Source organism: Anabrus simplex, chromosome X (genome assembly GCF_040414725.1).
Source record: "Anabrus simplex isolate iqAnaSimp1 chromosome X, ASM4041472v1, whole genome shotgun sequence".
In the NCBI taxonomy this organism is placed as follows: Eukaryota; Metazoa; Arthropoda; class Insecta; order Orthoptera; family Tettigoniidae; genus Anabrus; species Anabrus simplex.
The window spans coordinates 193,720,531-193,738,443 of NC_090279.1; the positions used below are offsets into that span (position 1 = coordinate 193,720,531).

The 17,913-nt window shown below is 39.2% G+C and overlaps 1 protein-coding gene across 1 annotated transcript in view; it reads right to left on the reverse strand.

Annotated features, from left to right (window-relative positions):
- Nucleotides 1-2,838: 2,838 nt before the first annotated feature.
- The window catches only part of LOC136886773 (glucose dehydrogenase [FAD, quinone]), a 28,009-nt gene continuing 12,934 nt past the window's right edge, over nt 2,839-17,913 (reverse strand). The window contains exons 3-4 of the mRNA XM_068230472.1: nt 10,118-10,471; nt 2,839-4,725 (exon numbers count right to left, since the gene is read on the reverse strand). Of these exons, the coding sequence (XP_068086573.1) occupies nt 3,587-4,725; nt 10,118-10,471 (1,493 nt within the window). The 3' untranslated portion in view covers nt 2,839-3,586. The remainder of the gene's footprint in view (nt 4,726-10,117; nt 10,472-17,913) is intronic.

Consider the following 17,913-nt stretch of genomic DNA (forward strand, 5'->3'; position numbering starts at 1 on the left):
TCCGAAGAATTAACGAGTTTCCTTTCACCCAACGACGATACATACATACATAGGCCTACATACATCATATAGACCGTTATGCCTTTCAGCGTTCAGTCTGCAAGCCTCTGTGTATTTACTATACGACGCCAACAATCCTCTATTTACAACTAGTGCTGTGGCCTCATTTAGTTCTATACCTCTTCTCTTTAAATCTTTAGAAACCGAGTCTAACCATTGTCGTCTTGGTCTCCCCCTGCTTCTTTTACCCTCTATAACAGAGTCCATTATTCTCCTAGGTAACCTATTCTCCTCCATTCGCCTCGCATGACCCCACCACCGAAGCCGGTTTATGCGTACAGCTTTATCCATCGAGTTCATTTGACTGCCCTTTAGATTTTAAAACTAGTTGTTGTACCTGTGCTTCGCTACGGAACTCTCCATTGTATACAGAATTCTAGATCAAGTCGCGTACACGTTGTGAATAACATGGATATTTTAAAAATTAATTTTTAGGCGCCTTCCCCTAAACTACCATTTCATCCAGCGTGAATAAAGATATTTATAGTCTATAGTGTAGTACTTTTACATACCGTTTTGCATTACATTCTGTTCACCCATTTTCTGGTGGCTATAGACTTAGCCACAAAAATCGAAATTCATGAATATCTCTGTTATCATAGCCGGTACATTAAAAATGTATAATTTGTGGTGGTAATTTTTGTTTAAAGAGAAAGTACAACGAGGTAATCATCCTCTCTGAACAAATTAGTAGAAAAGAAATTGAAAATAAAAACAAAATTATTCTACAAAGGAATTTGCAAACGCAGTACAAAATAAAACAAATATTTATTGAATTAAGCCGAAAAATTAGTAATGAATCAAAAGGGAACTGCGTTCTCTGAATGACTACATTTGTAATTTACATACCCTTGATTAATCCACTGTCGCGCATAAAGCGGATGACTAGATCAGCAGTAGTCGCGTCATCGGCTAGTATGTGTTCGAGTGTTTCCTACAGGCCGAGGCTCCGTCTTAGCCCAGAGAGATCGGCGCACTCTGTGAGGATGTTGGCCACGGTGAAGTCAGCACTACAAGAACACACTGGGGGGGGGGGGGGTCTTCCCTCTTTAGGAGATAAAATTACGTAGATCGTAAATGACCTATCCTCAGCCTACACAATACTATGGCCTCTATAAATGATCGGAAATTGAATTCTATATTACTTTAGTTATGTAGTACTTATCGATAAGAGACTAATAACATAAATATTTGAGAACTGAATGTTAGGCCTTCCCTTAAACTACTATTTCACTCCGCGTGAATAAAATTATTTATAGCCTAGGATGTAGTGCCTCATTCCCCGACTTTATATACCGATTTTCATTAAATTCTCTTCAGTTATTTTATCGTGATGCCCGGACATGCTTATAGACAGACCGACAGAAATTACTGAAAATTAAGAAGTGCATTTCCTTGTTAGTATGGACTTGACCGATACAGAAATACCATTCTTTTTAAATTCTGAGCAATGTATAAGCAAAACTCTTACTTTATATTATTTATATTATTATTATTATTATTATTATTATTATTATTATTATTATTATTATTATTATATTTTAAAATGTATAAACATTTATGTTTATTTGTGCTTTTAGAACTCATCTTAATGAAGTCCTCTCACCGTACGTTTTCTTTTTCAAAATTCGTTTCGGCAAACTGAAGAACCTAACAGTTATAAATTAACTGATTGAAACTGGAAAGAGATGGCTTCAGATATCACAAGACATGAACAGAGGCATGAATTATTTTGCAGATCACTAGTAGGAAGAAAAAGTCAAAGGAAGACAATAAAAGGTGCTAAGTGCCAAATTCGTAAAAAATATGATAAGTAGTTTGAAAAGTGTAGGATGCCGAGGAGGATTACATGTGATTTAATGTCCGCTGAGAATTCCAAGCGGTTGTAAATGCCGCCGCTAGATGGCAATAGTGCTAAGTTGCCGGATGATTTGTTATGAATGGCGCAATGTGCCATTCAGTTCTTTTTGTTGCTCTCTCCTGGCATGAACAGTGCATGCATAGACTTTCATTCTGTCCTATTTTTTGAATCATTGCTCTTCAGATTATAACGTATGTGTATAAATGTTCCCTGTGACTCTGAGTTTGCCTTCATAGAGAGCAGTCAGTGACGAAGGCATTTGTATCAAGTGACCTATGCAAAATGGTCGAGGAAGTGAAGGTTGTTAAACCAGTCGAAGTAATTTCCATGAATTTTTTTTTTTTAACCATTCAATCTGTGCCACACGTGATAATCCCTACAAAAATTCTGAACATTTCAAAAGCTGTCAGCATCACATACAATTCATCAGATGTAGAAAGTGTAATGATAAAAGAATGTTATACCGACATAGAAAGGGTCCGTAAGGTGAAAGTCTTCAAAAAAGGGAAACATGCAAGAAACTTTCAATCTGCTATCTTTTTAATCTAGTTCCTCGATGAACTCAATCACAGATGAAAGAAGGCTTTAAGGTCTATCTGGAAAGGAATGAGCATAAAGAAAATTAAATGGATATCTGTGGAGAGTGGCTGAGAACACACCACCTAGAATAATTTGATGGGACTTAGCATCTCTCATGAATGTCTTAAGTTTGAATTCAGCACCAAAATTTTCCAATTTTGTCATGAACTGCCAATAATGTATGATAAAGTATAATTTGTAACTTTTAAACGTATGAGGAATAAATAATTAAAACACTGCACCTTAGACAGTTTTTTCATAATAACTTCCGTTCATAAATTTGGCTCTTTGCACCTTTCTACATTTAAGTATCCAATTGTCTTTTTGTATATGTAAACTAGTTTATTAAATAAATATACAACACAGCACTCTTAAAAGCACATTTACGACACAGTAACAACGAACATTACTTTACAAAAAAAGACGTACAAGTCACTTGACACAAACTCATGCATTCGGACGTTGAAGGTTCAACCAAAGTTTCAAAAGAAAATGATATCAAAGTTTCTTTGGCAGATAAACACACACACGCACATATTAACGGCTCGAGAGTGTTCGTTTCTCGTTTCTTAAAAGAAATACTCTCTTTTAGGAAAATGATTACGTTATCTGAAGGAAGTTTTCTTGACTGCTGAAGTAGAAGATCGTCTATTTTCATTCTTTCGTGTCAATCGGTATAATTATCCTGTATGTTTGTATATAATTGTATAAAGATATAAATCTCTTGAGGTAACTTCCTACATATTTCTCTGAAGCACCTTGATATAAAGAAATAGCACATCTTTAACTGCATCTGATGATTCTTTGGCTCAACACCAACTTTTTCTCAGGTAAAAAAATACTTTCTAAAACAACAACTTGCTCGGTTCCATTTTTTGATCTGCATTCAGTTCATAGAACACCAGGTACTTCAGCGTCCGTTGAGGTTACGCAAACAAAATAAATTAATTATCAAAAAGTCCCTTGATGATGATCCAGTTATTTTCACTTTATTGCTTGAACATTTACGCTGCTTGTTTAAGTATCACTTAAAACGCGATAAAAAAAGTTTTCTTGGGTAATTTTTCTTCACTTCGTGCTGGCGTATCACGATTTCTTTAACCAGTATTCCTTAATTAAATCGGAACCCTTTTCAGCTACCATAATAACAGGTGCGTTGGTGTTTCCGCTCACCAAAGTTGGCATTATAGAGGCATCTATCACCCGTAGTCCGTGAATTCCGTACACTTTCAGCGTAGGATCCACCACTGCTTCTCGGTCCCAGTAAGGTCCCATCTTACACGTACCCACTGGATGGTAGATGGTCACTGAATAATGGCGTATCATGCACTCCCAGTATGCATCAGTGTAAATTTGGATGTGGTTACAACCCGGGAAAGGTATATCGTGCATGCGACTGCCAAATCTCTGAAAAGCTTTAGTCCTGCTCATAGCGAATGCTATTTTAACGCCTTCAATTAGAGTTGCCATATCGAATGGATCGTGGAAGTAATTTGGATAAATAAGAGGGTAGTCGAAAGGGTTTTTGCTTCTTAATTTGATAACACCGCGACTTTTGGGACGCAGCAGTACTGGGATGGCACTCCAAACATCCTGGTTGTTGATGGGTTTAAACACGGCGTTGTAGAAGGCTTCAGTGATACCGTGAGCTTTTCTTATCTGCCTGCCACCATCCGAGTTCGTGGACCCCGACACGAAATGGAACTCTATATCAGGCCAGTCTAAGGACGCGTTGCTGTATTTGGTATGCACGAACGCGAGGCCTTCTACACCGCCCAGGACTGTCAGCGGACCATCTCCGAACATGGCATACCTCAGTACCGAGGGTACGTTCTCGTATCTGCTCTGGACTAGGGAGACAGGCTTGTTGATCCTGAATGTAAAGCCGCCCAGCCCAATATGATCCTGAAGGTTGTATCCAACGCACAAATCTTTGATCACAGGAATGTTGAGTGACTGTAGATGGTCTCTAGGACCGACGCCTGACAACATGAGAAGCTGGGGACTGTTGACGGAACCACCACTCAGGATCACTTCCTTGCGGGCCCGCACGATGTGGCTCTTACCGTCGCGAACGAACTCCACCCCGAAGGCAGTTTTGGTGACTGGGTCGATGAGGACCCTCGTCACTTGGCTGTGCATAGCCACGTGCAGGTTCTTGCGCAGGCGGGCCGGCCTCAAGAACGCCTTACCCGTACTGCAGCGTGAGCCTCGTCTGATGGTTCCTGCAAGAAAGGAAAACAAACTTAGCCTTGGTAATAACTAGTGAAGGGATTTTAAGGTGCAGTACCAGTTTTAAAATATAGCTTTGTTTCACACAGATGTGGAGACATGAAATGAAGCGAAATAAACACAATCTGTTGCACCTTTTTGTAAGGTTACTATATTTTGCCACCTTTTCCCTTCTATTTCATGTTCCAGCACCTTTTCACCCCATAGGTATCTGCGGGTTTTTTTAAGATTATTTTCTTTCTTGAACAGAATTTTAACATTTTGTTTGATCAGAACTCAACACTAGTCAATAAATAAATATTTTTGCTTTACTATTATTTTGCTTTACTTCATACGGACACACATGTAGGTCTTATGGGGACGATGGGATAGGAAAGGTCTAGGGGTGAGAAGGAAGCGACCGTGGCTTTAATTAAAGTGCAGCCCCAGCATATTCATGGTGTGATAATGAGAAACCACGGAGAACAATCTACAGCGCTGCAGACAGTGGGGAAATAAATATATTATAATAATTTATGGAAACCACCAGTAATTCACATCCCAGCAACAATGGCCAATATGCAGCTGTGAAATCAAATTAAAATTTAAACAATGATGCTGCAACAGTATAAAACTAAGATCAGTTAGTACTGGCATGTATGTAACGGTTCCACCTACCCACGGTGTACTCTCCTGCTTGTTTAAAGGGACCTAACATCTAAGGTCATCGGCCCCTGTGTACTCTCTTGTTCACCGTGTTAGTGTTTTACCAGTCCGAAGGTTAAGAAGGAGGTATGGAGAAAGATCAGTAGAAGAAGTTAGGGACAACCCCGAGAAATTTGCTAAAGAGAAATTCGAATTAAATTTCAGAACAGTCCAGATGTGGAAGATATGCTTCATTGGTTGCCGTGGGTGTCTAAAGGAGTTTCTTGCTATTTAAGGATCTACTGAGCTCAAGGCGCTAGTGACTTACTGCCAAAAAGCTTTTAAATATTGTGTATAATCCAATATAATATGTTGATTAATTACGAACGTTTGTGTAACTGTTTTAAACATTAATAAAGTGATTTCATCAACATCTTTTTTTTTGCACCTTTTTGTATGTATTTTCAGAACCTTTTTCTACCCTTTTCTCACCGTACCATCCAACTTAAATACCTTTCCCTAGTATTAACATCGGTTAAAAGCTATAACATTGAATATTGTCTAGCTAGAGTTAACCTATTAGTATAATAACTTGGATTTTACAATCCGTATTATATATGATAAATTACCAAACTAATTTTGAGCGAGTGTTACAAGACCGTGTGCGACAATATTGATCAATTTACATTGTTGCTACTTCTTTCCTCACTTATTATCTTATATTTTGCCGACATATTATTGCTGCACGAGCACATACTGTGTAAACATTAGTAGAAAGATTCCTCTCAGCCCCACTCCACAAATACAGTACTTATTTCACTAATTACTTTTTTTAATTTTCAACTTTATTCTGTTAATTAACCATGTAAGTGTAAAACTTACAGATATGACATTTTTATCGACAACAAAACCGGTTTGTGGGACTATCGCCTGTAACGACCGTTAATTGGCAGCCCCTTCGGAGTCGTTTGATCGTATTCGACTGTAGTTACCTTCTAGTAATCGCATGAAGCGGTGGGAGAGTGATGATGATGAGTTTTTCACTTCTACAAAAGCAGAACGAGTAGCTTCGTCAGTGCTGGCGAAGGTACTTCCAAAGACATAAACTTATCCTACAATATCCATCGCTGACGAGAAGTTCCTCAAATTAAACATGAATATTCCTCTAAAGATATATGTAAAGATATACTTCTATTTGGTGATGAGAATTGTAAGAGCCAATTGTTTTGTAAAGTAAATGGTGAAACGTTCGAAATGCTGCAAAGTCACTAACTAATAATTATGTGAAAAAGCAGTTTAAGTGTTAGAAGATATCTTGGTTAGTATCGTTTAGGGGGAAGTACAACTGAGTAACCATCGTCCATTAACACTAATCAGAGAGAAACAAACAAACGATGAGGTCCAGTTTTTCGGAAAATGAAGGCATTGGCAAAAGAAAGTCGAGGGCCACAATGGGCATCAAAGTGAAAGACTCCCTAGGCTTCTCAAACCTCATACTGTCGAGGTCAGAAAAGAACAAGTCTTGTCCAAGCGAGGTCGAATAGGAAAGATGAAAGCGAGGAGCCAGACACGAGTAAATGGAAGCAGTGCCGGACTCAGATAGGGGACCCAAGGTCGCCAATCAAAGCTGCCAAGATGAAAGCTCGTGGGTTCCCTTTAGTCGCTTTTTACGACAAGCAGGCGATATCGTGTTTGTATTCTATTACTCTCACCCACAGGGGGATGAAGAGATAGAGGAAAGAGATGAAATGTGGCACATTGATCAGAGATGAGATAAATTGTTGCTAACAATATTCAAATCCGATTTCTAATTCTTACTTCAGTTTAGCCGGAACTGTAAGTACTGCTAGTGTGTGCTAACATGGATGTTTTCGGGTTGGGAGAATGACTGGAATTATCATCAGTTTCACAACACCACTGTAACCATAGCAACTAGTGTTCGTCTATGTATACTAGGTTAGTAGCGTCATCTTCTCATTGTACGCTTTCTTCCTGTAACCAAGTGCTAGAGAAAATCTCGTATCAATTGAACCACGCTCTGCTACTCAGTCCAGAATTAAAAGTCTTGGACTGGTCGTAAAACGAACCCAGGGCCTTGGAATAAGAGAATAAGAAACAGGCACGCTATCTCTACACCACAGGGCTGGCTAATAATACAGGAAATAGGCATCACAGGAGACATTGCATTAGACAGATCTAAGATCACAAAATGAGTCGATATTCACCCCTTTACACACCATCCAAGCACTACCACCTACAAAGACCTATTCAGAAGATCGCAAGAAAAGCCACGGCGAGAAAATATTTTTGGAGAAAATAGGCTACGGCATTGGCTAAACAACTTCAATCGCTCTCGTTAGTGGGCCACAAGGAAGAAAGAACAAACATTGACCAACATCTCTTTGAAGGTGAAGTTCAGGGGAGAGATTTCGGACGCCTTTGAAATCAAGACAGGAGTTAGGCAAGGAGATGGACTATCTCTTCATCTGTGTCCTTGAATAGGTCATCTCGGAGTGGCGCAAAGAATTGAATAATCAAGGATTCGAGTCGGAGTCAGGCTAGGGTGCAAAAGCCAAAATGTTGTTGTTGAATGCCTAGCATTTGCAGACGATCTTGCAATTTTTTTGATTCCTTAAACACAGCTTTTTCAACTTAAGACACAAGCAGCGAAGGAAGGCCTACAGATCTCTTCTGAGAAAACAGAATGTGTAACTAATATTAAGCTGGCACTCAGAGAGCTCACTGTGGTACAAGACAAAATGATACGCGAAGATTAATTCAAGAAGCCGAGAGGACTGATAACACCAAACTTGTCCGAGAAAGAAGCCTTTACATTACGGATGAACAAGATGGAAATGGAGTACCATTTAACCAAAGGCATCTACAACAATAGCTCCTTATCTTTCAAAGCAAAGCTGAGGCATTACCGCAATGTGATCCGTCCGGAAGTCTTATACTTTTCAAAATGTCTTGCAGTGAACAAAAAAAGGTCCGATCGAGAAACTGGAGGCCAAGGAAAGGAAGATTTTGGGAAAGATCTTAAGGCCCAAAGATAATTTTGACTACAGAAGACGGCATAACGATGAATTATAGATAGGTAGATAACTACGCTAGTAGCACGATCAATGAAAGACCAGAAACGCACAGTTCAATTGTTTCCTGCTCTACACTCTTTTAAACGACACTGTGGTGGTATTCCTCTGACGTCAACCGGTAAACGAGTCCATTCTCGTGCAGCAAACACAGATAATGAGTTGTTATATGCGGCAGTTCAATGGTGAGAGATGACGAGCGGGTTGGGTGTTTGAGCCCTTGAATGTCTCTCGTGAACTTTTGAGAAGTAATGGAAACGCGAAGAAAGGTAAGATGGGGAGGATGTAGTAAGAACTCGATGGAGGAGAGAAGGTGACGCGGGATCATATTTTCTTAAATTTCATATATATCTCACACATGTATGTTGAGCGCGCTGTAGCCTTAGGGAAAATAGCGGCTTCACATCATTGAAAACAACGACGCAATAGTCAAAATGTGGCATTACATGAGTTTCGATTTTTTAAAGCTTTATTGAAAAGATATGTTTATATAAAAATGTAATGCTGAGTTAACGTTTTGACAGATATGTAAAACATGTGCAAACCAAGTCATGCGTTCGTCCATGATAACTCCGAGATTCTTCACTTGTGATACAAAAGTAATTGAAACAATGTGAAGGATTACTCTTGGCAACGGACGTTTAGTTGTACTTGTCATTTGACTTTGATAGCCAAGAAGGATTACTTGCGACTCTGTAGGGTTCAGTTTCAGGCCGTGAGCAGCAGACCAATCACTAACTGCCTGTAAGTCAAAGTTTAGTAAATCGATATTTTCCGGAAGGTCTCGTACTGTGGAGTATGTGTAGAGTTGAAGATCGTCAGCGTGCATATGGTATTTGCAATGTCTTAAATTCGATGATATGTCATTCACAGAGAGTGCGAAAAGAAGAGGACCAAGTACAGAGCCTTGAGAGACTCCTCTGTTCACGTGGCGTCACAAGGAAACGACTCAATTATTACCTTTCACCCACGTAGAGGAGATTACCTGTACCATTCGAAAAAGAAGCATTATCCTTTATGAGCATATGACACGAATGCATCCAACAAGACTGACCAACCGTGTCATTACCTTCTTTCAGCAGAAGAAAACCAAAGTAGCTTGGTTCATTGAAGTGGGTAAAGAACACATAAGCACATCCACGAGTGTATCCCACTAAAGAAGAAACTTCAAGCGTTCCAGGGTTTCCGAGACAAGCCAGAATTAAAAACTGTAAAGGCATGGACGCAGGAGAGGAAAGAACGAGAACGCATTCGGAAGTATTGGGCACACATCAAAGTCAGAAGTAGCCCGTTGAAATGACGTGGTCCAAAGTTGGCTGAAACGACATGAAATGATACTAAGGAGAAGAAGAAGAAGAAGAAGAAGAAGAATATATTTACGAGGTCTAGAATGTATTTCCTTCTCTCACAATGCATGAGCTTTACCATTCTGTTGTGGATACACTTGTTTTTCTTTCGATTCATTGGAACTCGTTATCTCACCGGTGGGTAGAATCAAAGGATGCATGTCGTAAGGAGCTACAAAGAGGGGAGTAACCAAAGACCCGCTGTCTCGTTTTCTAAGCCGAAAAACATATCCATGATTCTATGTTTCTGCGTGTAGCGGAGAAAGATGTAGGGAAGTATGTATTCAGTTCTCCGAAATTTAGTATATAGGCAAATATTGTACCTTGAGCTATCATGAACCCGGTCTGGGACTCGCCGTTGATGTCTCTGTTCTCGTAGCCCATCTCGACTCCCGCCTCTACGAAAGCCGCCGCGAGTGGGGTGTGCCACGGAGCTTCTTGCACCGTGAGGTAGCCTCCAGTTGAGTGGTAGCGGGTACGTGCCAGGTACGGGTTGCGGTTGTCCTCGGACTTCTTGAAGTAGTAGAGCGCATGCTCCGACCCCCAGCCAGGATTCCCTAGCTGCTCCCACAAGTCGTAGTCCTTGTGGTTGCCCCGGACGTACAGCATGTAGTTGAGCACCGAGGAACCGCCGATCACCTTCCCTCTGGGCCAGTTGCATCGCCCGTTCTTCATCCCTGTAACACGTCATGCTAGCGAGTCGGCATTCATTCATTGATTTATTATATTATATTATATTATATTATATTATATTATATTATATTATATTATATTATATTATATTATATTATATTATATTATATTATATTATATCTGTTAGGTCTTCAGCCCAGAGGCTGGTTGGATCCTCAAATAGCACCACCAAAGGTTATGTGGTTATAAGGAAACCGCAAAAACCAATGGCAGCACTAAAATGAAGCGTACTAGGCAAGATGAGGACTGAGGTAGTTTGCCATTGCTTTCCTCATATATTATATTATATTATATTATATTATATTATATTATATTATATTATATTATATTATATTATTGTCGAGGTCCCTTGGACCATGTGGTCCCTAAGTCTGGTGAGCTTTCTTCTTAGCCAATATGCATTCCGTCATCTTTGTGTTGTACGTTGCTTTCCTTTCCTGAGTCAATTTATTTATTTATTTATTTATTTATTTATTTATTTATTTATTTATTTATTCATTTATTTATTTACTTATTTATTTATTTATTCATTTATTTATTTATTTATTTATTTATTCATTTATTTTTTATTTATTTATTTATTTATTTATTTATTTATTTATTTATTTATTTATTTATTTATTTATTTATTTATTTATTTATTTATTTATTTATTTATTTATTTATTTATTTAACCAAAGCAGTGGGATGTCAAATTACACAGTTCCACAGTGAAATAGATACTTACAAAGGAGTAACACAGTGCAAACTTAAAAATATATTTAAAAATTAAACGAATAAAAATCAATTATTAGTAACAAAAGAAGCGAAAAAAATAAAAAAAACTAACGTGATAAATGTAGGGAAACGACAGTTAACAATAAAAATAAGGGCAACTTTCAAGAACGAGAAAATTTAAAGTTTGAAAGTAAAACGAAAAAAGAACTTAGAGCTAGGCACAGATATGACACATATATAACGGTACAATGAAATGAAAATCCACAGCCTGTTTCCAGTCATTCGACCGGGTCAGGAATCGCATGAATGAAGCCCCCATCTAGCGGCGAGGATAGAAATTGTGCCGGCTGACGAAGCCTGTCGCACTCCTCTGGGGCAATGATTAATGAATGATAGATGAAATGAAATGATAATGGAGAGTGTTGCTGGAATGAAATACGACAGGGAAAAACGGAGTACCCGGAGAAAAACCTGTCTTGCCTCCGCTTTGTCCAGCACAAATCTCACATTGAGTGACCGGGATTGAACCATGGAACCCAGTGGTGAGAGACCGGCGTGCTGCCGCCTGAGCCACGGAAGCTCTTAACGGTACAATACAGTATATACATAAAACATCGTATACAATAGTGTTGGTGATGGTGTTAAGAGGAAGTACAACTAGGCAACCATCCTCTATATAACACTAATCAGAGGAGAAAAAATGAAAGGGATCCGACACTTCGAATATTATAGCTATCAGCCAAAGAAAGACAACGAAGTACTTGAAGATGACTCCCTAGCCCTCAAATGCTCTAATAGCGTCCGGGGCCGGAAAAGAACAAAAGTTGATCCAGGGAGGTCGGATAGGATAGATGAAAAAGCCTGGCGCAAGTAACTGGAAGCAATGCCAGCACTCACCTAAGGCTCCGTGGTCGCAAACCCACGCTCCCAAGTCAAGACCCCCTGGGGCCCCAGTTAGTCGCCTCTTACGACCTTTGAACGTAACTTTAAAGTGTGCCCGTATTACTTTCAAGCGTAAAGGTTACAACGATGTATGGTTTCAAAGAGCCCTGTATCCCACAGGGGCGAATAAGCAAAACTCAGAGAACGAAGAAGTGAAGGGAACTGCCTACCTTCCTTTCATTTATAATACCACAAATCGAATTACCAAGGTTCCTGGCAAGCACAATATAAAAACCGTGTTTGGCACCGTCACAAAAGATCCTCACAGTTTAGGTAAAAGCAAGGACAAATTTTCCCCATTATTTCCGTGGGGTGTACAAAATTCCCTGTACTTGCGGCGAGGTATACATTGACCAAACATACCGGTCCACTGATCAAGAGACACCAATAAAATATCCGTCTCAACCAGCCAGACAAGTCAGCAATAGCTGAGCACGCCGTTACGGGTCATGAAAAAATGAAATGTCGTATGGCTTTTAGTGCCGGGATATCCCAGGACGAGTTCGGCTCGCCAGGTGCAGGTCTTTCTATTTGACACCCGTAGGTGGCCTGCGCGTCGTGATGAGGATGAAATGATGATGAAGACAGCACATACACCCAGCCCCCGTGCCATTGGAATTAACCAATTAAGGTCAAAATCCCGAACGGGTCATGACGTATTGCAAGATGTTCGAGATCTACAGGTGTAGTAGCATTATGCGGGAAGCACTGTGGAAACACGTAAATATCCTAAAAAGTTCATCAAGGACACTCGCTATCAATGAAGTAATACTTGGTTGCCAGCCATGAAGGATTTAGGTGGATAGTTCTCTTCGCTGTCCTTTCACTATTATTATTTCGTATTCCCCTCACCAACAGATGGTTCCCTCCAGGCTATGTGCTATGGGTCATACTTCCATAACCTGTATACACATGTTTAGGTATTATTCTTACCGTCTTCAACCTAATAGTGTACGCTCCCCCCCCCCCCCCCCCCCGGCTGATCGATCTCTTTTCCCGTTTTATTTCTGCTACACACTTTTTATGTGCATCTTCAGCGCTATTCTATTCTTCTGTCCTGTCAATCTTTGGTTGGACTTTATTATATTTTAATTTTTCATTGCATTATTTTATGTACAGTATTTCTTTTACCATGTTCATCTTTGGTTAGTCTGATGACCTTGCTGTTTCCTTTTAAAAAACGCATACGTTGCTGCGTTGTTGTTTTTAGGGCGAGTACCTGAAAGTCCAGCTGGCAGCGCGTCGGCCTTTCACCCCTTGGTTCCGTGGTTCAAACTCCGGTCACTCCATGTGAGATTTGTGCTAGATGAAGCGGAGGAGGTGGGACAGGTTTCTCCGGGTATTCCCTGTCATCTTTCATTCCAGCAACACTCTGCATTATTATTTCATCTATCAGTCATTAATCATTGCCCCAGAGGAGTGCGACAGGCTTCGGCAGTCGGCACATTTACTATCCTCGCCGCAAGATGGGGACTTCATTCATTCCATCCCTGACCCGGTCACGGACTAGAAAACAGGTTGTAGGTTTTCGTTACCCGAGAGTCCCAGGGTGAAACCTATGCCCCTTTACTCATCTGTTTCCTAGAAATTCCGATGAGACGAAAAAATATCTGGTTTTGCATTGGCGGGGGAAAATCGATCTGCTTGAGAGGCGGTATTCACCTCCCGTCAGAGAAGAAACTCCCTCTTCACTTTGGCAATGGAATTTAATTTTGACTCGGAGAGCTATTGGAGGAGTAGGGGGCACCCTTCATAGGTTAAATTTTTAGTTTAATTAGTGAGAAAATTATATTAAATTTGGAAAAGGCCGAAAAAAATTACGATTTCCTGTTAAAACAGTTCGTAAGTGAGCCAAGGACCGCGGTGTTTGTAACGTCTGTTTGGCTTCTTGGTTCTTACAACCCGTTTTAAGAGTAGGATTCCAGGGTCGGTTGAATGGCTTAGGAGGATTTTAGCTTAGGTCATCTCTATATTGTCTGTACATTGTTCAGAATTAAAAAATAATGGTATTTTTGTATCAGTCGCGCCCACAGTAAGCAGGAAATGTACTTTTTAATTTTCCGTAATGTCTGTCTGTCTGTCTGTCTGTCTGTCTGTCTGTCTGTCTGTCTGTCTGTCTGTCTGTCTGTCTGTCTGTCTGTCTGTCTGTCTGTCTGTCTGTCTGTCTGTCTGTCTGTCTGTCTGTACGTGCATCAGCAGAAAACCGCTGAAGGGAATTCAGTGAAAATCGGTATGTAAAGTCGGGGAATAAGTCGCTACAATCTAGGGCATAAATAATTTTATTCACGCTGAGTGAATTTAATTCACAAAAATTTCAGTGGCTTGGTTCTAAAAGGGCCAATGTCAAAAAAACCTGTTTTTGAGTTATGAGCATTTGAAGTTTTGCTTATAGTTTTCCAACTATTTTTTTCAACAACTAACTTTAAATAACTTTATACTTTCTTCGTGGAAGTCACCTGATTAAACACTATTTTTTTCTATCGTATTCTTTAAAAATTTCCAGGTCTCTAATCTTCATTGGTAATCTAACATTATTGGCAAGGGCTTATTTAATTAAATGTTAACTGTTTGTTTAGTACTTACCAGAGACATTGGCCCTTTTAACTTGTTGCAAGCCAGGATAAAACGCGTTTGTTTCAGTTAATATCTCAATTTAGAAAAAAAATAACATTGACCCTTTTATAACCAAGCCACAGATTTATGTTATTAGTAGTCCTATCGATAAATACTACTAAAGTTATATAGAATTAAATTTTCGATCATTTATGTCGTACACATTTTTAAAGTACCGGCTATGATAACATAAATATTCATGAATTTGGATTTTTGTTGCTAAGTCCATATCAACACCGAGCCATGAAAAAAAAATGGGTAAACAAAATTTAATGAAAATCGGTATGTAAAGTCGGGAAATAAGGAACTACAGTCTACGCTATAAATAATGTTATCCACCCTGGTTGAAATGGTAGTTTAGGCAAAGGTACAGTATCTAAAATTTTAATTTTTTAATCAGCTGTGTTATTGGTCCTATCGAAAAGTACTACAAAGTCGTAGAAAATACAATTTCCGATCATAAGTCTTATTCTGTTTTACAGTACCGAGTATGATAAGATTGGTGGTGGTGGTGGTTATTGATTTAAGATGAAGTACAACTAGGCAACCACCTATAAACCACTAATCAGAGAGGAAAATGGAAGGGGTCTGACACTTGGAAAGAACGAACGACTCACTTTACATTTGGTGCCCTAATATCACAGAGTCGGAAGAAAACTAAATGTGAAGGCATACAATATCGAAAGCTCATAAAATTGGTCAACAATAACATTACATTGAACATTGTTTGTTGTGATGTGCTTTGTGTCTCCGATAGATGGGGTTATTGCTGCGTACCGAGTAGGTCTATAACCTCCTGCCTGAATATTGGCGGGAAGTAGCTGGGGAGTTAGGTCAAATACTTCAATTATTAAGTAATTATTAAGTATTTGGTTAGGTAACTCTCTTCTTTAGCATGACATTCATCTGGTTTATAAATTTGCTGATAACTAATGGCACGTAACACACTGTTTCATCATAGCGTTCCAGCATTTCGATCTCTACGCTGAGGCACTAATTGTAATGAACAGTGTGCACACTTAACGAAATAATGGGAGAGGTGTGTTCACGGCTCTGAAACTTTAGACTGATAGATCGGCAATGTAGTACTGTTCGTTAAAAGTGAGAAAATGTGCGGTTTTTCATTCGATCGGGTATTTATATGGTAGCAGTGCTTTTAATCGCGACCTACCTACTGACGTCATTGTAATGACCTTTGTTGACTTCAGTTGTGAAAACCACAAAGACAGTCTCCAACTTGATTGTGACTGATAGTAGACAAGGGCGCCTCCCATTACACTGAAAATTCCCTAACCCAGTCTTCACACGAGAAAAGACGTGTGTTGATTCTCCGTCGCGTTTCTGGTATAACGTTAAGAGCTATGCAATTTAAGGCGAAACTCCAGAGATAAGAATCGATACCGGTATTTTGGTCATTTTTGTGAAATTTGTTTATGACTGAAATTGAAAGGATTGAGTTTTTTTTTTCTCGTCACGAAGTTATTCCACTGAATTCAAAAACAATTTATCACGGTAATAATGCTTTGTTTGCATGTTGAAATTTTATATTTAAATCCCGTTTTCTCCCATAATATTCTGCCAAATATAACAAAATTTGTATGGTATATGCATCACAGCTATATTAAGAAACCTACGTATGGAATTTTTGATTGCAGATTTTTTTCAAGTAGTAGGGATTTCTAAGTCCATACTTTTAGAATTTATACAAACTTTAGTATGATATACCTCCGCATATAAATTACTAGCATGTGCCCGCAGCTTTTCCCGCGTTTATTACTTGAAGCGTTAGATGTTTCTAAACTATTTATTTAAAAGCAAATTAAAACATTGTATTTATTAACTCACATCGTGAATTGCATGAAATACATTATTTTATTTTTATTTTATTCTTACTTTCAATGCTTAAGATACCGGGTTGATGGATGGTACACATAATATTAAAACCATGTAAGATACCATGTTATATTAAAAAAAATTACTGTTTTCTTAAAGAGCTTCGGAATAAACTATATTAATGCCCTTCCATTTGGAGGTAAGATGTATACTGTATTGTGTTTGCCTTTCGAACTCTTGAACAATCCACGTACAGTTGACAAAAGCACTGTTTTCGAAGATTGAGTCCTACAACTTTAAGCGATTGTCCTATGTCAAAATTTCAGATCTGTGTGTGCCGTAGATTTGACTGGGCTTCGCACACATACACCCAAACACTTCTGAATATTACGGGCTGATGGCTCCTCGTGTCGCAGACCGAAAATGGCTTCCTACTCAATGGACTTACAGTCCGAGGAATACTACTTCGCCCGTGGCATGCTCAGTCATGATGGTGGCTTCAATAATATTCGTCATCAGTTTCAGAGCCGTGTTCATTGCAGAGCATCAACAGCTTCGTACGCCCTCACACCATATAAGACCAAAACCGGTTTCCTACGCCCTGGACGTAAAATGGCTCCTTGAATATTGCGTTCTCTACCCATCTTATGTACGTTGCCTAGCGACAGCGACGCGATGCATTTGGTGGCAGCACATTGGATTGTCATATCCCAATGCACGTTTTCCGATGGTTTTTCGTTCATAAATCACCAACGAAAGCGAATATGAAAATCCCGGCTTCGAGATGCATTCGGGCCCCCTTCCATCTACCTATGTTCAAAATTTCAGGTCTCTGCGTGCTGTAGATTTTTCTGGGCATCGCGCACAGACAGACAGACACACAGACAAACACTTCCTTTTATTATTATAGATGTAGAGGAAAATCGATACGTAGTGCTTTTAAAAGAAGTATTATCTACCTAATTACGAATTTACATCGACATGTCAATTAAATTTCATGAAAATGGAATTTAAAATGTCAAAAAGGTATTTTGGAAAAACTATTAACTGTATATGAAAGAAATGTTCGTGTTATCTCTACTCTTATGCAGGTGACATTCCAGCAAAGTTTCGTGAAAATCCATGCATTAGATAAAAATTATTTTTATCTCCGGAGTGTCGCCTTAATGCAATCTTACTCGTAACGTGTACACTGGTGGAGAGAATTCTGTATGCAGTGTAGAATTCCCGAGTACATCAGCTAGTCTGAACTATTTTGTTAATCTGGGATCTAACAGTCGGAATACGAAGTTCATTCCGTATCTTCCTGTTAGATTTCAGT